At 40.1% G+C, this 24375-nt stretch overlaps 1 protein-coding gene across 1 annotated transcript in view; it reads left to right on the forward strand.

The window, feature by feature from the left end:
- Nucleotides 1-24022, forward strand: part of IPCEF1 (interaction protein for cytohesin exchange factors 1) — a gene marked incomplete at its 3' end in the record, with an annotated part of 89738 nt that extends 65716 nt beyond the window's left edge. The window contains exons 9-10 of the mRNA XM_082855417.1: nt 14903-15096; nt 23807-24022. Coding sequence (XP_082711543.1) covers nt 14903-15096; nt 23807-24022 — 410 coding nt within the window. The remainder of the gene's footprint in view (nt 1-14902; nt 15097-23806) is intronic.
- Between the last annotated feature and the right edge of the window lie 353 nt (nt 24023-24375).

Genomic DNA, 24375 nt, shown 5'->3' on the forward strand with positions numbered 1-24375 from the left:
GTGGTGATTAGATCGACATTTTGTAGATGACATCACCACCATGGTTCCAAACATACGCAGAGCTACCACCTTCCCTGGGCTATAAGCACAGATGAGGTCTGGGTCCTCGCAGGTCAGCTCCTGAGGGGCCTTCCTACATGGTGAGCAGGAAGACAGACAGTCTACGTGCACTTTGTGGGGCAGCACGAGGACTTTAGAACTGAAGGAGAGCACAGCTTATGTGTTTGAAGAAAAGCATGTTAAGTCTTAGCAAATGAAAGAGTTTATTGGAGTATGGAAATGAAGAGTGTGGGCTTTCTTAATACTCCATGATTGTTGGTCCTTGTCTTTTATTCAGACTAACTTTTAAAAAATGATTAGTTTTCAGTCATGATGGGTCTTTCCTGATGGTCTGTGCCTTATTCATTCCAGTGTAAAACAAGTTTACCTGATAGCAGATACTTAAAAATGAGGGAATGACGAGTTTGATCTGTATTCTTTCAGTGCACCATTGAGGGGAAGCTGACTGGCTAAAGTCCCATGATCGCCAGTCGGGGTGGCCTGGTGACGTAGGTGACAGCTGTCCCCTCTCCCCCAGCCTAATCAGGGAAAGTTTCTTTAAGTTCTCAGATTTTCATAGTTACCCTATTAATTTGATATTTGGTATCAGAGTAATTTAGGCCAAGAATTACAACTACAGACCCGTGTGTCCGTTGTCACTGCTCCCTGTGACCTTATGTGAAGATGCTTTACATAAGGCAACTCAACATAAGTTGAGTTACCTGCCTGGCCTCTGATGTCATTTTTGTTTGATACCCCTCATTTAGGCCAGTTATCTACTTTACAATTAGAAAAAATGGAGTAAATGAAGTCATTGCCAAAATAACCTACTTTTAGAGGTGAATGAGGTAGGGGCAGGGGGATCAATATTGGACTGTACAGAATGGAAGGTAGTAGACCCAAGCTGGCCTCAGCTCTGTGAGGTGTTTTGATATGAAGATATTGGGCTTAATTTGTACCTCTGTGGAAGTATGAAATTGATGCAAATTTTGAGGCCCGTGGTGCAAGTAAAAAGGAGATAATTTTAGGTTCAGCATAAGAAACTTCTTTTTAACATTGAGAACTGTTCAAAATTGAATAGGCTCAATTGCATGTTGCGTGTCGATTACAATTTTTTCTCTTATGAAGATATACTGAAGAGGGAATTTAAGTACCTTGAACTAGATGGCCTCTAACTTGATACTTAGAAGATCCTTCCAGATATAGGCCTGGTGGAACTAAAGAAAATAATGAAGAGGACCATATCTATTATTTTCCTGCTAAAAACTCTGGCTTTAATTATTGGGCCATTAGTAGAACTAAAATGTTTGTTTCATGCATGCACAAATACACATACACTCACGTGCGCACACACACACAGCACCCCGGGATGAGGATGGCTTCAAAAGAAATATAGAGAATAAAATTGCATTTGCATTCGTTCTCAAGAGATAACACCGCGGATTGAGTTTTCCTTTAGGACGAGTAACCTGATAGTCATGGGAAGATGCACGCAATTCTTGTCCATGTCTAATGTCATTCTGGGCACGAGTGTGCTGCAGAGCCTGACTGAGTACCAACAGCTCTTTTAATCTAAGAAGGAAGAAACCAGGTATTTTAAAATTTTGAGTTAGGTACAGAGTGACCAACAATATCTGTATGCTTCTTCAAACAGCCTGACATAAAGGTATTCCTTGGAGTAGAAGGAAGAGAAAATAAAACTATTTTTCCCCTCACTGATCTGTTGGCACTTGCCGTATGTTACAAAATTTTTGCTGATGATTTTCTCCTGCTGCTGGGGATTTGGTTAAATTCCCAGCAGAGTTAAACTACATAAAGTCATTGCTATGGAAACAGCAACCCAGTTTTCGCTTGCGTTTGCGATGACGTGCTGTTGAGTAATCAGATTGAGTACTGTGCTTTTTTTTTTTAACGTGTGTTGGAAAAGAAGGTAGCGTTTCATTTTTGTGTCTTCTAAAATTATTATTATTTTAGCTGCCAATTAAAAAAAAAGAAAAGTGCTGAAATTCCTGTGTTTGAAATATTGTTCAGCATTTTTTATAATAGGGATTGAAGTTCCGACATGGTCCATGACAGGAGTTAGGATTTTAGATTAAGTCCTAGTTTCAAGATGTGTTTGCTGGAGAAAGAGGCTTTTATCGTAGAAAAGATTCTTAAAGGTTAATAACTGAGCCCTGAAACAAGCAGACAGAATGTATTATAGCCTTCTTTTTATTTAGACAATGAGAGAAATATTTTGCAGTTGGTATGCGATTAAAATTGTGGTTGCTACAATTGTATACCGAATGTAAACCTTTTTAGACATTTTTCCCCTGCAAAGTAAGCTACTTAAACAATGCAGGGTGTTAATTGCATTCTATTGCCTTTCTACATTGGGGGTTCCAGAGCTCTTGAGACTCTTCACTGAGTCTTTCCACAAAGTGTAATGGGGTAAGAGGTGATGGGGTTAAATGGAATATTCGTCTCAGCTCAGTTTTACTCTATACCGTTTCTTTCTTTAATGAAAGGTTATTTGACCCATGACTCACGCCTGTGTGATGATGACTCACATTGTATTTCTCTACTTACATTATGCTGGCAATGTGGAGACAGTTTGACTTCTACTTACTCCATGAATGGGGTGACCCTACCCTGGGTGCTATAACCACTAACAAGACTAATACCCAATTTATGCAAATAAATTGTTAAGTACAAGTACAGACAGGATGGACCTGGGGATCATGTTGAAAAAAATGCATTTTTAATGAAGATATAGACGTACTAGCACATGCATGACATCTCAGAAAAGTGACATAAATGGGCCAGATTTTAGGATTTAACAATTACCAAAAATTTTACACAATTTTAGGGCAAACAGTACAGATGCGACATTATTTTAGCTAGCTACCTCAGATGATGCTGTAGGAATTACGAGGTATGTCTCTTTAGGAAGCAAGATAATAATAAAAGAAAAAGTTGATTAATGAACTCCATTCAATTAAGCATTATTATTATTATTTTTGAGTACCTAACATGTACTCATGTACTTTGTGCTAATAGGAATACAAAAACAAGCAAGATACAATTTCTGGTCTAAAATATTTTAATGTGTAATGGGGAGAGTGGGAAGAATAAGACTCATTTAACAAAAGAAAGCAGAGTAAAATAAGTGCCACAGAGACATACAAAGTACTCGAGGGATTTGAAAGAGAGCAGGAACTCAAAATACGGAAGATCGTATCTAAGTGATCTAAGCTGATCTAAGATCTGAGTGGGAAGGTCTGCAGGTAGAGAGGTGAGCCATGGAAAAGAGGAATGGAAAATAAATGTGGGTGATGTTGAATACTGGGCTCGTTGTTAGTTTATTTCAATAGATAATAGATGACTATTTCTAATCAGGGTAATCATATAATTGGAGGTGCACTTTAGAAAAATTACATGAGCTTAAGAATTTGGGGGTAGAAAAGTGTAAGGGGACAAAGGAAATTAGAAGAGTTAGGAAGCTTGTGTAATAGCTGGGGTGGCAGTGGGGATAAGAAGCAAAGGAGAGATTTACCTGAGGGGTTCTATAGCATGTCTATCAAGGTGAAGACCAATCTTGGTTTTTGTATCTCTGCTACTTAATTTAGTCCCTAGAAAATTTCCTAGTGATCCTATCTTTTGAACTATAATTTGCGAAGTGATTTGAAAATGGGAGTAAATATTTACTACTGGAAAAATCTTGAATCTATAATTCTTGACCTCAATGGCATTAATCTCAAGCATGGATGACTCACTATCTGCTTTCTCTGCTTCATGTCAAGTGGCCAAAGATCCCTGGATGATGTCATGAAATAATGCTGATGAGGTTACCTGCAAATTTATGCCATATAACTAGGTCAATTATAGTTCTCAGAACCTTAATCTCATTTTTTTGGAAATATAGTTGATGAACAATATTATGTTAGTTCAGGCATTCTATATAGTGATTTAACATTTGTGTACATTAGAAATGATTACCATGGTAAGTCTAGTGACCATCTGTCTCCGTACAAAGTTATTACAATATTATTGACCATATTCCTTATGCTATATGTTACTTCCCCATGATTTAATTGTTATATAACTGGGGTTTGTACCTCTCAATCCCCTTCATTTATTTATCTAGCCCTCCCCCCCCACCCTGCCCTCCTTTCAGGCAACCACCTATTTGTTCTCTGTATCTATGAGTCTGTTTTTGTTTTGTTTTTATTTTTTAAAATTTTTTCTTTTTTAATAAGTTTATTTATTTATTTTTGGCTGCATTGGGTTTTAGTTGCTGCACGCGGGCTTTCTCTAGTTGTGGCGAGCGGGGGCTACTTTTCGTTACGGTGTGCGTGCTTCTCATTGCGGTGGCTTCTCTTGTTGCGGAGCACGGGCTCTAGGTGTGCGGGCTTCAGTAGTTGTGGCACGCGGGCTTTGTTGCTCCACAGCATGTGGGATCTTCCCGGAGCAGGGTTTGAACCCATGTCCCCTGCATTGGCAGGTGGATTCTTAACCACTGCACCACCAGGGAAGTCCCTGTTTTGTTTTTTAGATTCCACATATAACTGAGATCAGTAGTTTTTCGGTGGCATCTTTAGGATTTTCTACCTATAGTATCATGTCATCCGCAAACAGTGACAGTTTACTTCTTCCTTTCCAATTTGGATTCCTTTTTCTCGTCTGCTGTGGCTGGGATTTCAATACTATGTTGAATGAAAGTGGTAAGAGTGGACATCCTTGTCTTGTTCCTGATCTTAGAAGAAATGCTTTCAGCTTTTCACTGTTCAGTATGATGTTGACTAGTTTTCTCATGTATGACCTTTATTATGTTGAGGAATGTTCCCTCTGTAGCCACATTGTTGGGAGTTTTTATTATAAATGGACGTTGAATCTTGTCAGAAACTTTTCTGCATCTATTGAGATGATCATGGGGTTTTTATTCTTCAATTTGTTGATGTGGTGTATCACATTGCTATAGTTGCAGTTACTGAACCAGCCTTGTATCCCTGGGATAAATCCCACTTGGTCGTGATGTATGATCCTTCTAACGTATTGTTGCATTTGGTTTGCTAATATTTTGTTGAGGATTTTTACATCTGTGTTCATCAGTGATATTGGCCTGTGATTTTCTTCTTTTATAGTATCTTTGTCTGGTTTTAGTGTCAGGGTGATGCTAGCCTCATAGAATGAGTTCAGAAGTGTTCTGTCCTCTTCAATTTTTTGGGAATAGTTTCAGAAGAATAGGTGTTAACTCTTTAAATGTTTGGTAGAATTCACCTGTGAAGTTGTGTGGTCCTGGACTTTTGTTTGTTGTGAGTTTTTAAATTACTGATTCAATTTCATTGTTGATGATCAGTCTCTTCATATTTTCTATTTCTTCCTGATTCAGTCTTGGGAGTTTGCATGTTCTAGGAATTTATTCATTTCTTCTAGGTTCATTTTATTGGTGTATATTTGTTTGTAGTAGTAATCTCTTATGAGCCTTTGTATTCATGTAGTGTTGCTTGTAACCTGTCTTTCATTTCTGTTTTTGAGTCCTTTTTTTCTTGATGAATCTGGTTAACGGCTTAGCAGTTTTGTTTACTTTTCAACGAATCAGATCTTAGTTTCACTGATCTTTTCTACTCCTTAGTCTCTTACTTATTTACGCTTTGATCTTTATTATTTCTTTCTACTAACTTTGGGGTTTGTTTGTTCTTTTTTTAGTTCCTTTAGGTACAGGGTTAGATTGTTTATTTGAGATTTTTGTTTGTTTGTTTCTCAAGATAAGCTTATATTACTATAAACTTCCTCCTTAGAACTGCTTTTGTTATTCCCATAGACTTTGGATCAGTGTGTTTGCATTTTCATTTGTCTCCAGGTATTTTTACACAAAGCTGGGGAATATTCTTTGTGCCCCTGGTCTGAGAATGACGTCCCTGATCTGCAAGTCTTCTTGAACGCATACACCTGCAGTTTACACTTTACTTCTGTGAAGAATCTTGTGCAGTCCTTTGAGATGCTCCCAACCTAATGGTCTCAGATTCATTTGTTTGTCTCTTTGATTATACCCTCCTGGCCCTTCCTGGCTGTTCCGGAGACTCCTGAATATATGTCACCCTATGCATCAAGAGCAAGGAACTAGAATGATATGAGCACGTGTCTGAATTTTCAACTAGAAATGGAAACTGTGAGATCAGTTTTTACAGGTAGATCCTTCTTGTCTAGACAACACCATAAGCCTTTGACATCTTTTCCTGCACTACCCTTTGGTTGTTAATTTTTAATTTCTCTCCCTATAATTTTATTTCTTCTTAATTAAAGCCAAGGCAAATAAGGTTCTATTTGCCTCAAACTACAAAACTATAGTAAGCAGCCAATTGACAAATATTTCAAAGTAGATTTTAATTTTTAGAGCAATTTTAGGTTCACAGCAAAATTGAGAGGCAGGTACAGAGACTTCCTGTCTACCCCTGCCCCTACGCATAATAGCCTTTTCCATTATCAATATTCCTCCCACTAAAGTAGTGTATTTTTTTTTTTTTTTTTTTTTGCGGTACGCGGGCCTCTCACTGTTGTGGCCTCTCCCGTTGCGGAGCACAGGCTCCGGACGCGCAGGCCCAGCGGCCATGGCTCACGGGCCCAGCTGCTCCATGACATGTGGGATCCTCCCAGACCGGGGCACGAACCCGTGTCCCCTGCATCGGCAGGCGGACTCTCAACCACTGCACCACCAGGGAAGCCCCTAAAGTAGTGTATTTTTTAAAACTGATGAACTTACACTGACACATCATAATTACCCAAAGTCCATAGTTTAACTTAGGGTTCACTCTTAGTGTTCTACATTCTGTGGGTTTGGACAAATGTATAACAATGTGTATCCATTAATGCTGTATCATACAGAGTATTTTCACTGTCCTACAAATTCTCTGTACCCCACCTTTTAATCCTTCCCTTCCCCAATGCCTAGCAACCACTGATTGTTTTACTATCTCCATAGTTTTGCCTTTTCCAGATGCAAATTCCTGTCATATATGAACAAAGATAGTTTTATTTATTCCTTCCCAATCTGTATACTTTTATCTCCTTTTCTTGTGTTATTGTGTTGGCTAGGACTTTCAGTACAACGTTGAAGAGGAGTAGTGGGAGGGGACATCCTTGCCTTGTTACTGATCTTAGTGGGAAAGCTTCTAGTTTCTCACCATTAAGTATGAAGTTAGTTGTAGGTTTTTTGTAGATATTCTGTATTGAGTTGAGGAATTTTCTTTCTTTTTTTTAAAATTAATTAATTAATTTTATTTATTTTTGGCTACGATGGGTCTTCGTTGCTGTGCACAGGCTTTCTCTAGTTGCAGCGAGCAGGGGATACTCTTCGTTGTGGTGCCGGGCTTCTCATTGCGGTGGCTTCTCTTGTTGCAGACCACAGGCGCCTATGGGCTTCAGTAGCTGTGGCTCGAAGGCTCTAGAGCTCAGGCTCAGTAGTTGTGGCACACGGGCTTAGTTGCTCTGCAGCATGTGGGATCTTCCTGGACCAGGCCTCGAACCCGTGTCTCCTGCATTGGCAGGCAGATTCTTAACCACTGTGCCACCAAGGATGCCGCCAGGAATTTTCTTTTTATTCCTTGATTACTGAGAAGTTTTTTTTTTTTAATCACAAATGAGTATTGGGTTTTGTTAAATGCTTTTTCTGTGTCTATTGATATTATCATGTGTTTTTTTCCTTCTTCCTCTTAAGCCTATTGATGTGATCAACTACATTAATTTATTTTCAAATGTTGAGCCAGCCTTGCATATCTGGGATAATTCCCACTCGGTCATGGTGTAAAATTTTTTTATTCTTCAATTTGCTAATATTTTGCTGAGGAATTTTGCATCTATGTTCATGAGGTATATTGGTTTTCAGCAATGAAATGTATTTGTCTGGATTTGATGATTAGGGTAATGCTGGCCTCATAGAATGAGTCAGGAAGTATTCCCTCTGCTTCTGTCTTCTGAAGGAGATTGTAGAGAATTGGTATAATTTTTTCTTTAAATGTTTGGTAGAATTCATCAGTGAACCCATATGGGACTGGTGCTTTGTTTTAGAAGGTTATTAATTATTGATTCAATCAGAAGATTTTTCAATTATTGATTGAATATAGGCCTATTCAGATCATTTATTTCTTCTTGTGTGAGTTTTGTTTCTTTTAAAGAATTGGTCTGTTTCAGCTAGGTTATTAAATTTTGGGGCACAGAGTAGCTCATAGCATTTTCTTACTATCCTTTTAATGTCCCATGGGTTCTGTAGTGATAACCCTCTTTTTCATTTCTGCTGTTAGTAATTTGTGTCCTTTCCCTTTTTCTCTAACCAAAAACAAATTTTAATTTTTACTTTTACTCTATCTAGACACTTGACATTTAGTAAGAATAGTTTACTTACTGAGTTTTTAAAGAATCCAAATCCAGAATTAGTTTGCTGTGTTTATTATGTATGGATATATGAAGGAGGTGATGTATGGATATATGAAGGAGGTGAGAATGAGATTAAGAATGGAAATTTTGACCAAACAGTGAATGTTTAACAAATACGTTGTGAGGAGGTATTATATTTCTGGCTCAATTGTTGGCATTTGGAGATGCTTTTTGAAGATAACAAAGGCAATAGCCCTCTTGCATAGAACTTACAGTCTGGTGCGTATGTCTGTTTTGGCAGGGTTTGGAGACAATTAGGTAAGTAGAAGAACAGGATAATTTCTGGTAGTGAGTAAGTTCTATAAGGGAAATTAAGTAAGGGTATATAATAATGGAGGTAGGAAGAAGGACCTTTATTTAGATGACTGGTTGGGGAGGATCTCCATGAGGAGGCAATGTTTGATCTGGGACCTGAATTTCACAAGGAAACCTACACATATAAACAATAGCTGGCAACATACCCTAGACAGAGAGAACGTAGAGTATAAATGCTATAGGACTGGCACAAATTTTGCGGTTCAGGAAACAGAAATAAATCCAGCATGGCTGGAGCAGAGTGGGTAGGGGCAGCATAGGAAGATACTGGAGAATTCAGTAGCAGCTGGCTATGTGGCAACTAGTGGATCCTTTAAGGTATTTGGATTTTGTTCTAAGTGCAATGAGATACTTTTGGAGGAACTGAAGCTGAGGAATGTTTTGGTGTGGTTTACATTTTAAAAAGATCACTTCACTGTATGAAAAATGGGTATTAGGAATGTAGCTGTCGAAATAGACCAACAATGAAATGATGGTAGCAATGGGGTGGGGAGCAGAAAAAATACACATATTTGGGATATATTATAAACATACAATGTAAGAATGTAAGATTCATAAAGGATTGTTGCCTGGTTTAGTCTATCCCTAGTCTTTCAGCTGCACTGCCCGAGTACACAGTGGACATTCAAAGATATGTGATGGTTGAACTTAATAAGGGGATCAAACGTGTGAGGGAAAGAGAGGAATCAAGGATGAGTCCTAAGTTTTCCAGGACATTCAGTCCTCTGCGGAATGAAATATAATCTCAACTGTATAGGATTTTTATCACTTCCTGGGAAAAGGTTTATTAGTAGGGATTTAATGGCCATGTTGAAATATGTAACTCTAAATGTGTACACTGAGGATTTCCTATAAGGCAAAAATAAGGATGTCTTGCAAGTAATTATAGATCACACTAGATTATAACCATAGACATAAGGACAAGAGAGCACCATCTTGAAAAGGTAAGGGCATTTATCTGCTCCAAACCTTCATTTTCTGCTTGTGAAATTGTATTGGGGTAACTTCTTCTTCCTCTTGCCTCACTGCTCTTGGCATGAAGTGCTCCTCATATCTTTCCCCTCCTTCTGAATCTTCCGTGTTTTGTCTTTTGCTAATGTCAACAAGAAAGATCTTCTTAAAAATATATCATCCCCTTATTGAGTCTAAATCATTAGATTATTGACCTAAGTTTGGAGAACGTTTTCTAGACTGACCCCTCCAGACATTCTGAGCCAGTCTAACAGAAGTAAAGGGTCACTAACATTTACCTCAAATTCCTACCAACTCAACAATATTGAGATACTGATGCTTTAGAGCAGGGATTCTGGAACCCTCCCTTGAGCAAGCCAGATTTTTTAAGAAACTATGGTATGGCACAGAGAAAATAGATGCTGCTTTCTGGACAAGTCTCAACTTTCTAGCTGTAATTTCAGTCCTTTTCTCTTCCGGTGAGCTGAGGCTGTTTCTGCATGACTAATTGCTGGGAAGCAGTCTAGCCTTGCTACTCAGAGTATGTCCATGGACCAGCACTTCAGACATCACCTAGGAGCTCCTTAAAAATTTAGCATCTCAGTGCCCGCCATCCCAGACTGAATGAATCAGAAATTTTAGCAAGATCCCTAGGTGGTTGTTTGCTTATTAAAGTTGGAGAAGACTGCTCCGGAAGTGCCTGGGCCTGCACAGTGTGGAAGCAAACTTTTATTCCTCATTCCACACTGCTTTACATTTTGGAAAGATCACTTACTGTTTTCCAAGAATCTCCACATTTTTTCTCATCTATAAAATAAAAATAGTTTTCATCTTCCTTGGCAAAGAACTCGTGAGGCGTGATGCCTTATGTGGAGAAGGAAATTAAAGTCCTGTTATTTTATGTAAGAGACTAAAATATGCACTTGAGAGGAAGGATAACAGTTGCGTTGAAAACACTTGATTGTCAGACAAAAGTCTTTCATTTTGCCACAGAAGACAAGGGAGATAGAAATAATTAACTTGGCTTCTGTTTCCAGAGGGAGAGAGACCAGTGGTCTTTTCTGCCAATCTTTTTTTTTTTTTTTGCTCTTTTTATAATCTGGTAAGATAAGGGAACAATGTAGTGTTTCCTAATATGATATTAGAATTTAGAAAAATATTTATATAAAAAAGGTGAAATGGAGATTTTTAAAAATATTACTCTATTGAGAAGCCTTTGAAAGGTACAGGGATAGCCCTGTAGGATTAGCCAGCCAGCGCTAGTCTTCCATACAACCGTTAGGAAGGACTCGGTTCACCTCGGCTTTGGGGTCAGGTGCAAGCTGTGTTTTCCTGTGTGCTTGTACCCTTTGGGTCTTTTTTTCCTCCTATTTATCATCTGCTTCCATTATTACTGGATGTTCATTTTATTGTCCTGTGAAGACCTAGGCACCCGCCATTAGTAATAGTAAAACAGTATAAAATCCCCATTTAGGTCATGGATGAGGTTAGATCACAGGTCTTTCCCATGAGTATCTAGCAATATGTTGTATATCTCTCAGATTATGATACAAAAAAGGCAAATAGGGACAGGAATATGTGTGTGGAAGGGCGATAATCTCTGATATTTTTAACTTAAAGGTAATATATATTGATATAAATATATTAAATAATAATAAAATTATCCAAAGAGGCGGTCCTCTTTATTTTTCATTTAGGGAATGTACTTTATGCCATGTTATTTCAAGATTCTAAAGTTTATTTTCATCTTTACTGATTTAATATTGTTGAATTAGATGTAAGATCTTAATATAATCATTTTACTCTGACAGAATTACAAATTAATGTGTTAGTCGAAAGTATTTTTATTTTCTATCACAATATTTAGCAGCACAACTGAGCAGCTTGGTGAACACAGAGAAAGTAAAGAAGTCATTCTGTTTATCTTCTTTGTTGTATACTTGTTTGGTTTGTTTCTTGAGGTTTGTTAAATATATATTACTTTAAAAATACTGTGGTATTAAAAGCTATGTATTCAGGCTTTATTTGAGGTAGAGTCCCCACCTGCCTATCTGTAAAAAAAATGATGTGTACAATTATTGTGTTCTTGTGGGACTGAAAACTCCCAGAGTCGCCAATGCTAATGTTCCGCTCTAAGAGTCAGATGTCTTTTCATTTAGATTTCTTAAGACTTTCTAATGTCTCCAGCTTAACTCCAGGACTGTTGCCATGCTTAGTATTTCTCCTATGCAAGTGTCATCAGTTATCATGATAATCTTATAAAAGTCTACTTTTTAATAGCGCTATTGACATATGCTTCACATACCATAAAATTCACACATAAAAACATACAGTTCAGTGGTTTTTAGTATATTCATAGACTTGTGCAACTAGATCCACAATCTAATTTGAGGACATTTTAGCACCACACACAGGAAAAACCCCATACATATTAGCAGTCGCTCCCCATTCCTACTTGTCCCTTCCTCAGCCCCAGGCAACCACTAATCTACTTTCTGTCTCCATGGATTTGTTTATTCTGGACATTTCATTATAAATGGACGATATAGTATGTGTCTTTTGTGACTGGCTTTTTTTACTTCAAAGAATTTTTCAAGGTTCAGCCATGTTTTAGTATGTGTCAGTACTTCATTTATTTTAATGACTAATACTCCATTGCATGCGTGTACCACAATCTGTTACCCCACTCATCAGCTGATGAGCATTTAGGCTGTTCGCACCTTTTGTCTATATCATTCATGACATTCATGCACAAGTTTTGTGTTAACATGTTTTTAATTTTCTTGAGTATATAACTAGAAATGGAATTGGTGGGTCATATGGTAACTTAAAATGCTACATTTAGCATTTTGAGGAATTACCAAACGGTTTCCTAAAGTGGTGGGTGCATTTTATATTCCCACCAGCAACTTTAAGGGTTCCAGTTTCTCCACATCCTTGGCCACACTTCTTATTGTGCCTTATTGATTTTAGCCATCCTGGTGAGTGTGAAATAGTGTCTCATTGTGGTTTTTTTGTTTGTTTTGGTGGTACGCGGGCCTCTCACTGCCGTGGCCTCTCCCGTTGCGGAGCACAGGCTCCGGACGCGCAGGCTCAGCGGCCATGGCTCACGGGCCCAGCCGCTCCGCGGCATGTGGGATCCTCCCGGACCGGGGCACGAACCCGCGTCCCCCGCATCGGCAGGCGGACTCGCAACCGCTGCGCCGCCCGGGAAGCCCTCACTGTGGTTTTGACTTGCATTTCTCTAATGACTGATGATACTGAGCATCTTCTCACGTGCTTATTGACAAAAACCTACTTTTGGTGTCTGCACAGGCTGAGCCAAAAACTCTCATTGTGCTCAAATGTAGTTTTGAATATTTTCTCCTTTTTTGATAATATTGTGGTAATGAACAAAGAAGTTTACTGACCAATACTTTAATTTAGTTGCAAAGTTAGCCCAACAGCTTTGCTCTTCATTTTATGAAAGAGTATTGGGCACACCTGTGGACTTTCTGGTAGTAGAAGGGGGAAAACTATTGCCTAAAGACACTTAATCTTATAAGAGTAAATGTAAAGTAAGTGAGTGCGCTTAATTTTGATGCTTCTAGACTACTGTTGTATGCTTTTCTCTTTGGTGAGACCTTTTCTGCAGTTCTTCTAAGGCCATACTTCCTATATGATCCTCTATCAAGCTTGTTCTCAGGACGGGAGCTAAAATGCATAGACGCTAGGGAGTACATGGTAGAAAACAATCTTATGGTCTATCTTTCCCAACATTATTTTCAGACTGAAGTGAATAAAGGACTGAAGTTCTTAGTAAGAAATTAAAGCACCATCAAGAGATGGTTTTCTTTGAGTAACTTTCTGTATCATTTGAGACTCTTTCAGCTGCACATGCTTGAAAACGACACTCAGAATACCTTAACAAAGGCAATGTACTGGCTCCCATAAGCTAAGAGGGCAGTAATGGTATCACCAAAATCCATGTGTCAGTTGGGTCCTATGGATTGGCTCCGTTCTCATGATTCTTGGCATGATTTCTGGAATCTTCCAGGTTACATCATCACACCACTCCATTTAGGAAAATAGAGAAATTGATTCCCTGATACCCCAAACCAAAGTCTCAGAATTGAGTCTCTTTGGCCCCAGTGGGCCTGATCTGAGACACGTGCTCATCCCTGGGTGAATGACTGTGGCTAGCATGATGGAACTGCCACTGGCTTAGCCTAGCACATCCGGGGTCCCCCCGGATCCTGGGTGGAGTCACTTTACTGGAAGCATTTGAGCTGAGGCTGGCAAGGTGTGGTTAACAAAGAGAATGGAGGTGTGTGGCATGAGGAATTATTATTATCTGCTGAAAGCCACAGACCACAGGTGGATTCCTTCATTCAAAGAACAGTTCTAGGAAGGACATTAAAAAGTGATCTGGGACAATGGTTCTCAACCTTTAGAGCGTGTACTGGTTTGTAAGGTTATCCTGCCCCACCATTGTATTTTAGAAACAGAGAACTTACTTGGTTTCACAGGTTTATAGGTGGAGAGGAACTTTGCCCCAGGATGAATCATTCCCTGAGTCCCACCAATCTCTGATTTAGATGATATTTGGGTGAGATTTGAGACTTAAGAGTTGATGTTTGAATGTGTTAAGACTTTCGGAGATGTTGGGATGAGTGAATGTATTTTGCATGTGAGAGGGACATAAATTTTGGGAGGTTAGATTGTGTACTATTATGGGTTCAATTGTGTCCTTCCAAAGTTCCTGTGTTGAAGTCATAACCACTGAGACCTCAGAATGTGACCTTATTAGGAAATGGTTATTTTTTACAGGTGTAATTAGTTAAGAGGTCAATAGGGTGAGCCCCTAATCCATATGACTGGTGTCTGTAAAAGGGGGAAATTTGGACACAGAGACATGCACACTGTAAAACACCATGTGAAGATTAGAGTTATGCTGCCACAAGCCAAGGAACCACCAGCAGCTGGAAGAGAGGCTGGAACAGATCCTTCCCTACAGCCTTCAAAGGGAACATGGCCCTGGTATGACAAAGTACCACCAACTGAGCGGCTTAGACAATAAAAATTTATGTCTCACAGTTTTGGAGGCTGGAAGTCTAAGATCAAGGTATCAGGAGGGCCTTGTTTTAGGACCATGTCAAATGTTCTGTCCTTGATTAACTGGGTTTATTGGTATTTATTTTAATAGAAGAGACAAAAGTGTCTGAAGATGATGAAATGGAGAAGCTCTACAAATCGTTAGAGCAAGCTAGTCTGTCTCCTCTTGGGGACCGGCGACCTTCAACCAAAAAGGAGTTGAGAAAGTCCTTTGTCAAGCGGTGCAAAAATCCATCCATAAACGAGAAGCTCCACAAAATCCGAACTTTGAACAGCACATTAAAGGTAAGAAATTTCGGACTGTGGATGAACTCTGTGGATGTGGCGTGAGAAAATGCTGGTTCTGTAGAATGATTTATGCTAACCACATGTGTGGGTGGAGGGTAGGGAAAGGCAGTAAAAGCCAATACAGTCTCTATAGGGTGAGTTGACCCTTGACATTCTTAAAACAGCAGGAAATTCACACAGTAGCACCCAATGCAGTTTTTTTGTTTTGTTTTTTTTGTTTTGTTTTTACAATAGACCTTGATTTTTGCATTCACTCTGGTGTAAAATTTCAAATACTAAGCTCCTAGATGGCAAGGATCATGTGTAATTTGTTTTTGTACCCTATGACCTGGAATAATAAATGTTGCTGAGAGCCTGAGATAGTCAACTGGTGAGAATACACAGTAAAATTTAATAAGATCTTGGGATTTTGCCTGATTCATTAAAGGGTGCCATTCTTTTACACTATATCCAGAAGAAACTTCCTACGTTTCAGATATAGCAGACTTACGTGATGCTAAGCTCTTGCGTCTGGAGCCAAGAACACCATGAGAGCTGGGCAGTGGGAAACAGACACTTCACGGTAGCAGGCGAGCAGATGTTTTCACAGTGAGAATAAGGGACAGGGCACAGGATGTACTGAAGCTATGTTCATGGCCTCCCATAACTAAAATGGTTCTTTATAACAAAAGCATCCCGCTTTCACGTTGAGATTACAGCACAAACAAGTAGAGGCCAGAATACTTTGTAAAACAGTCCTGAATTAGCGGAAGATTTATAGATTCTGGAAAGCCTTGTAGACCCGCAATTTAATGCTGTTTTGTACATGTCCTTTTGCATCATGAATTTGAATCCCTCTCCAGGAAGAAATATCAGCAATCAAAAGGACAAGCCTACAAAAGATGGTGGAGTGACTCTCAGTCAGATGTCCCAGTGAGTCAGTGGAAGACCTAAGCCCCCTAAAAGCCTTGTAAAAATAAGGCTGAAAAATAAAAGGCAAAGGTGTATTTTATTTATACAAAGAAAACCCAAATGTAGAGGAAATTCCCTAGCATTTAATGATGAAAGACATCACTAGCACTCATTTCAAAGTCAAATACGTTCTATTCCATAGTATTTACAGAGTTGATAAATGTGTTTGGTCATCCAATGTAATATGCCGTACTGTGTTGGGATTTTACTGTCTTATTTGCGATAACTGCTATGAGTGAATACATTTTTTATTGAACAAATACTTCCCGACTCTTACTATGTATGAGGCACTACTCTAGGACACTGGGACCACTGAGAAGACCCCACTGGACAATGGAAACATAAAGGAAAACAATTGCTATGAGTTGTGATAAGTGCTATAGTTGATATCAGCTTTGGTAGCCCAGAGGAGGGAAACAGCTGCCTACCTGAGGCCATTAGGGACAATGCCATGGAGATGCTGAAACTGGCCCATCATAAGAGATGAAGAAAATCAGGAAGAGAAGGAAGTGCATTCAAGGAGGAGGAGCTGGCCTAGGCAGATGCATAAAAGTGGATGAGGTGTTGCAGCCCACATTGGGAGAAGTAGGGAATAGAGGCTAAGGAGAGCCCGGACAGTTCAGGCTACTTCTAGAAGGAGAAAGACGGTGGTCTCAGCTTTCCAAAGAGCAGGAAACTCAGGATTCTGGACCTTCATCCGACCATGGCCAGGGGCTTGGACACTGGGAGCGCAGGTTTGTACAAAGAATTCAAAGGTTTTACTGACGCAGCTGGTTCTCTGTGATGTCTTGTTCTCCATGCACTATGGCCACAGGCTTGAGGAACTCAGCATCTTTTTCTTTTCTTCCCAGGTATTAGTTATCTATTGCTAGGCAACAAAATACCCACAAACTTAGCAGCTACAGGCAATAGACATTCATCATTTCACAGTTTCTGTGAGTCAGGCATTTGGGTGTGGCTTGGTTAGGTGCTTCTGCTTCAGAGTCTCTTATAAGGCTGTAATCCAGGCATCAGCTGGGGCTGCATTCATTCCTCCACTGGGGGAGGGTGTGCTTCCAAGCTCTCTCACGTGGTTGTTGGCAGGATTCAGTTCCTCGCAGGTTGTTGGACTGAGGGTCTCAATTGTTCACTGTTGGCTGGAGGCCACCCCCAGTTCCTTCCCATGTGAGTCTCTTCATAGGGCAGTTCCCAAAATAGAAGCTGGCTGCCTGCAGAGCAGTAAAGCTGCGAGAGTGAGCGAGCAGGGTGGGTTATACCCCAATCTCAGGAGTGACATCACATCGCATTTACAGTATTCTGTTCATTAGAAGCAAGTCACTAGGTCAGCCTTCCTGCAGTCAAGGGAGGGGAATTACAGAAGGGCATGAGTACCGGGGAGCAAGGAACATTGGGGCCATCTCAGGGGCTCTCTACCCCACCCAGCTGAAGAACTGCACTCTCTGAACATTTCTGGAAAGAAGACCTTTCCACAGATCCCTTACGCTGGGGCTGATGAAATGGACCCCACGTTATGTATTCCTGTGAACCTCCGAGGAGGACATGATGATGTGGAAATTGACCTTGTTGAAAAAAAAGAGAAAAAGCACATCAACCTATTCATTAGAGAAAGATTATTTGGTACATCATGTTCATTCATGTCACAAAGCTATCAGAATTATTTTAACTGTCTTTAAAACTCAAAGCAGTCAGGATAGTGGTTGCCTTTGAGGGGGAGGGGAGGATATGCACTGGGAGAGGCCACAAGTGAAGCTTCTGAGATAAGTCTTTTTTGACTTTGATGGTGGCTACACAGATGTGTTCATTTTGTGATAATTGCATCAAGCACAAACCTTGTATGAGCGTTTTTCTCTACGTGTGTTACGTTGCAATATAAATGTTTACTTAAGAAATACTTCAAAGCCGGAGTGTGGACAAGCAAAAAGAACAGTTTCATGCAGAAACAAGGAAACTGTTTGAATAATAATGTTTGTCTTAGTAATAGGCACATTCCAGAAATGAAGAAAAATCCTCTCACTGGGACTGTATTGGAATGAATGCTCTTCATGGAAATTCTTAGGAAGTTGAGCAAACTATCATGTCACACACTAAAGGCCTTTAGATTAGACCTTTAGGAGTTTCTGATAGCTCCACATCCCCGGACTTTGGGCTAAGCCTGTATTTATTTTTAAATGAATAATTAATGGGTCCAACTGAAACTTTCTCCCAAGATTCCTCTTGCCTGTGTCAAAAGAGGAACGAGCACTTCTTTGCCCACCTGCTCTGGTAGAACACATTTCCAGTGCTTAGGTCTTAAGGCAAGCCATGTACTGAATATTCGGAGTGAAGAATGGAAGTACATTATTTTTCAGAACCCCTACCAGACCCTGCCTGCCTGCCAGAAAGCCAGGAGTATGTTGTCAAAGTGGTTCAAAGCATCCAGTGAGCCCGCTGCTCTATAGGGGAGAAGCAGGGCCTTTGCGTGATGCCTGTTGACCCCAGGGTGCCGAGTCAAGGAAGGCGCTCAGAGGGTTAAGTTGTTTCATTAATTTCCTTCCTCTCTATTCTTATCTACAGTTTTTTCTTTTATCCATAAAAGAACTAACACGGACTTGAGCTGAATGGTAAGAAATTTGAATTATTTAGAGCTAAAAACCATTTGAGAAGTGTTAGTTGAAGAGACCCTTTCCTAAAACCTTTTATCCCCTTTAGAGTGGTGGTGAATTCATTTTTGCCTTAAAAAAATCAATTTTCCAAATTTGGTTGATCTGCAAAGATCTTATTTAGTTTTTTTCAATAAAATATTAGGATCTCTCTCTGCACAGATATCAAAATTTCTTAAGAACAAAGTAACAGTCCTTAAGTAACTTCATATGAATAGAACTATGGTAATATTAGAGAATGAAAGCATTTTTTTTTTTTTTCGGAAAAGATTGTTTTTGGAAGTAGAGATGTGGAGAACTCAGAGAGAAGAAAGAAAACTCTCTTGGTCCTGCTTGACTTTCTACCAGCAATCCTTCCTAGTCACCCACTTATTAACTAACCTTTCTTCCCTCTGCTTCTGGGTCCTGGCCAACCTGCTTCATATCCCTCTTTGGTTACTTTCCTACTGCACAGTTTTCTCTCCTTCCTGAAACCCAAATATATCTTTTGATCTCCATTTATCACCACACCCTTGCTCTCTTGCTGTAAAATTATAAATCTCACCACTCAGATTACTATATGTGTGGTACTTTTCCCTCGAAATCCATATTATTCTGACCAATCTAGAAGTAGGAAAAGAAGAAAAGAAGAAAATGTAATAAAACACCCCAAATAAAATGTAAGTTAAAGCTAATTGTAGAGGACAGAAAATACATTTGTGTGCCACTAATATTTGGGATCATGCATGAGCAGATACCTCATTTGGATAAAATACATGCTGCCAATGCTTAGAATCCCTAAAACTATATGCAAATGTGTGGATATATCTATGTCTATATCTATGTCTATGTCTATGCCTGTATCTACCTATATATCTGTAATATATATCTATATAACATATTATATATTATTTAGATATAGTACAGATATATTCAATAATACGTATATCACATATATAATTATATATATATATTTTTTGTTTGTTTGTTTGTTTGTCCGTTTATGGAGTGGATTTCCTCAGACTCTAAATAGGATTCATGATGCAGAAGAGGTTAAAAGGCAAATGGGTGACTAGTGCTTTCATTCACTTCTTATTTGATATATTCATTTTTTTCAACAGGTATTTAGTGAAAGTATACTGTGTGTCAGTCATTCTTTCAGACACCTGGCTTTATATCAGACAAAAGTGCTTGACCTCATGAAGCTTACATTTAGGTGGAGAAAAAAATAAACAAAATAAATACGTTAAATTTGTAGTGTGCTAGGTGATGATACATTTGATAGCAAATAGGAGAGAAGGGGAATAAGGAATGTTGAGGGACTGATTTGTAACTAGGATAAGCATGAGAAGCCTCTTTAAAAGATAGCATTTGAGTAAAATCTGAAAAAGGAAAGGGAGTGAGCCTTCAGTCTACCTGAGGCAGAATGTTTCGAGTAACAGGGACAAAAACGCACATTCCTTGGGATGGGGGTGTGCCTGGTCCATTTAAGGACGGGTAAGGAGGTCAGTGTGGCTGGAATGGGGTGGGGAGGCAAGACGGGGAGCAGAGCCATGGGTCCAAGGGGCAGCAGGGGATCATAGCCTGTAATACCTCACTGACATTGCAAACACCTTGGCTTCAACTCAGAGTGCGATAGGAAGCCTTTGGAAAGTTCTCAACAGAGCTGTGCCATAGCTTGACATATTTCGAAGGTAGAACCATCTGAATTTTCTGGTACGTTGGGAGTAAGAGAAGGAGTCAAGGACAACTCCAGTGTCTGGCCTGAGCACCTGGCAAGATGGAGTTGCCATGAGGTGCTTTGAGGATGACTGTGGTAGGAGCAGGTTTCAGTACGTATTGGGAGTAGATGGGGGTATTGAGAATAACAGGAAGTAAGTTTTGGATACGTTCTATTGGAGACGCCCAAGTGGAGCTGCTGAAGGGATCAACAAGTATGGTGTTCAGGGCGATGGTAAGGCTGGCAAGGTAGATTTGGGACCCTCAGTGTGTAGGGAGAGGGGAAGAGAGTACGTGAAATTTCCAAGAGCACGAAGGTAAATAAAACAGAGAATAGGCTAAATCTGGAGCTCTGGGGCATACCAGTGTTAAGAGATTGGGTGGAACCAGCAAAGGAGGCTGAGAATAAGCGGTCACTCTGGGACGAGAAGATTCAGGAAAATGTGTCACAGAAGCAACATGATGAAGGTGTTCAAGAAGGAGTAGTCAGCAGTTTTAGATGCTGTTGATAAGTTGAAGATGAATAATTGATCATTGGACTTAGCAGCATGGTGGTCATAGACGGCCCTAAGCAGAGCAGTTTTGGTGGAAGGATGGGGGCAGAAGCCTGATTGGAGACATTCTGTGAAAGAACGGGCACAAGGACGTTGGAGGCAGAGAAGAGCTGAACGTTAACAGGAATAGTGAAGTGGGCTCAAGGGAGGGCTTTTACGATGGGAGAAATGAGAGCTTGCTTGTACGCCCGTGAGAATGATCACATGGAGACGGGAGATTGACGAGTCACGGGAAAGAGGGGAGAATTGCGGAAGGGAATTTCTTGAATGTGAGGGAGGAAGCACTTGTACAAGTAGAGAGATCGGTCTTCACTAGGAGCACAGATACTTCACCCAAATGAACAGGAAGGAAGGCAGCTTATGTTGGTGCTGATGTAGTAGAAGGTGCTGGGAGCTTGGGAGAACTACTCTTCTGATAGTTTCCGTTTCCTCAAAAAAATAAAGAGCAGGGTCATCAGCGACAAGGGAGGATTGGGGAGGAGATTTGAGTAGAAATGAGAAGTTTTGAAATAGTCATTTGGGAGAGGGGGAGAGAAAAGGGATAAGAAAGCACAATTATTGGATAGTAGTGAAAGTGCATTTAATGGCAGTGGTCATGAATTTGAACTTTGACCCATGAGCACAGTTGTGAATATTTAGCACCTGCTGACCTGGATCTAGGCAGAGAGATTAGTTCAGTAGTGAACAGGCATTGAATGTCTACCTGTCATTCATGACTGTGTTAGGTACAGGGAATACAGGAATGAATAAAATATGTTCCCTGTCACCTTCCTTAAGAAGCTTTAGAATAGGTGGCGTGACAGAGCCATGAACATCTCAGCGTAACATGGTAAGTTCTAAGAGGGCTGGATCCCAGCATTGGAAGGCACGTGAACATACAAAAAGCTTCTCAGTTCAATCTGGGGGTTCAGAGGTTTTTTTGGAGAGCATGATGCCTGAAGTGAGTATACCTTTATGAGGTGTAGTAAAATCCAGTAAAAAAAAACAACTGGGAAATGTTCCATGTGAAGGTCCCTCAAGGAATTAGAGTCCCCCAGTGAAGGAAGGTGAAGAAGGTCCTCTGTGCGGCACATCCCGGGGGTATGAAGTAGCAGCGTGTCGGGGAGAAAATCCACATCAACACTCTTAGAGAGGAAAGGAAGAAGGAAGTGGAGGATGGGCTCATGTCCATGGAACCTTGGGCATGAAGGAGAACTATTAAGAATACTTGGAATTTTAGGGGGACCCCTTGCACTGTCAGGCAGAGGGTGGATACAAAGTGGGGACTGGAGGCAGGAACCTCACTTGGGAGGCTGTAGCAGCAGGTCAAGTGTGATATAGTGGACTTTGTATCCGAAAGTGGGATTATGTGCACAGGGATGAAGGGAGCAGGAATAGATTTGAGATAAATGTCAGGTTGAGAGATCTTTTTTTGAATGTGGCGGCTGATACCTCTTATGTTTCAGTCCATTCCTTGACTACAGAAAAATCCCCTAACCTGAGACAGACATTTTGGAAATGTGTCATTGGTTACAGAGGAGGCAGGTGAAGTAATATGAATAGATTGTCTACTAGCATCATTGAAATATGCACTATTTGGATGGAAGTTTAATAGTCTTTTCTTTGAATAAAATGATAACCTACATATTTATTCTGTATATATTAAATGTGTGAAATTTATTAAAAAATGGTATAATTTAATAGAAAATAAAAAGATATATATTTTTAAAAAATAAATTTATTTATTTTTGGCTGCATCGGGTCTTCATTGCTGTGCATGGGCTTTCTCTAGTTGTGGTGAGCGGGGACTACTCTTCGTTGCGGTGCGCGGGCTTCTCATTGCGGTGGCTTCTCTTGTTGCAGAGCACGGGCTCTAGGTGCATGGGCTTCAGTAGTTGTGGCCCACGGGCTCAGTAGTTGTGGCTCATGGGCTCTAGAGTGCAGGCTCAGTAGTTGTGGCGCGTGAGCTTAGTTGCTCATGTTGGCATGTGGCATGTGGGATCTTCCCGGACCAGGGCTCGAACCCATATCCCCTGCATTGGCAGGTGGATTCTTAACCATTGTGCCACCAGGGAAATCCCTAAAAAAAAAATATATATATATATGTATATATATATATATATTTCATTATGTAAGGGTAGAATGTATTGGGATCAAGGCATAAGGAATAGGATTATCCCAATATAATGAGCTCCCTGATAAAGGGATTTTCTTAAGGAAAAAGGGTAAGATATATGCAAAGCATAAGGCAACTGATGAGTTTTTAAGTGGGCTATTTCAGTGTTGGGCCAGATCCAATATATATCTCTATCTCTATCTCTATTTCTATCTCTATCTCTATCTCTAAAAAGATATATTTTTGTACTGACTTATGTCTTAGGAAAAGTGCTATGTCCCAGCTTTACTTAGTGAAGTTTGGATGGTTAACGGCATGATTATACAATTATCCATTCCAGGAGGAATAAAGCTCACACCGAGATAGAAATATGACTGTAGTGTGGAATAGTGGATTGATCAGGGAAGAGCGACATAGGAGACCTTGGTTATATGCTTAGTTCTTCCCCTAAGTCTTGGGTGGGATGCCTGTCTTCTTTGTGGTCAGCCTATGTAAATGGGTGTCTTGCCATATCTCTTAGGGTTGTTGTAGGGACTTGAATATTAATATGTAAAAACACTTTGATAATTTTACAGTCAAGGTATATGTGCGTTTATTTGTAAAAGGGCTGAAGATGGTTTATTGAAATTAAGATAGTCACCACATCTCACTCTCTTCTCTCTCTCTCTCTCTCTCTCTCTCTCTCTCTCTCTCTCTCTCTCTCTCTCTCTCTCTCTCTCTCTCTCTCTCTCTCTCTCTTCTCTCTCTCTCTCTTTTTTCTCCTTGGACAGTGTAAAGAACATGACCTGGCCATGATTAACCAGCTGCTGGATGATCCGAAGCTGACAGCCAGAAAATACAGGGAGTGGAAGGTCATGAACACTCTGCTCATCCAGGATATCTACCAGCAGCATCAACAGCAGAGGACCCCTACATCCACCCCCGAAGGCTCCCTCCAGGGACTCGAGAAACCACCTTCCTCTGCCTGCATTGAAAATTCTATTTGAGAACAAGCCAGGATGCTCTCCCCCCAGCATCTTACCCCAAAGCAACTCTTCAAGATGTTGTAGTAGCTTAACATTTTTCCTTATAAAGGAAAACTGAAAGCCAGTTCCTGGAAGCACCAGCTCCTCCTCTAGGGATGCAACTGGGGTGAAGACAAACACTGATGCTGCATCAGCAGTTTCAGTGCTTCCATTCCAGCTGGAGGGATGGAGTCCAGCTGAGCAAATGGTCTCTGTGTTCCTTCTGGGAGCCCCCGGCCATGCTAAGTTCTAGGTGGGATGTGAGAACTGTCACCTCTGTTTGTTGCTCTCAAGAGAATGACAACATTCCATGGACAAAAGATCAGTTTTTACCA

The sequence above is a fragment of the Leucopleurus acutus genome, assembly GCF_964270905.1.
Source record: "Leucopleurus acutus genome assembly, chromosome: 15".
Taxonomy (NCBI): Eukaryota; Metazoa; Chordata; class Mammalia; order Artiodactyla; family Delphinidae; genus Leucopleurus; species Leucopleurus acutus.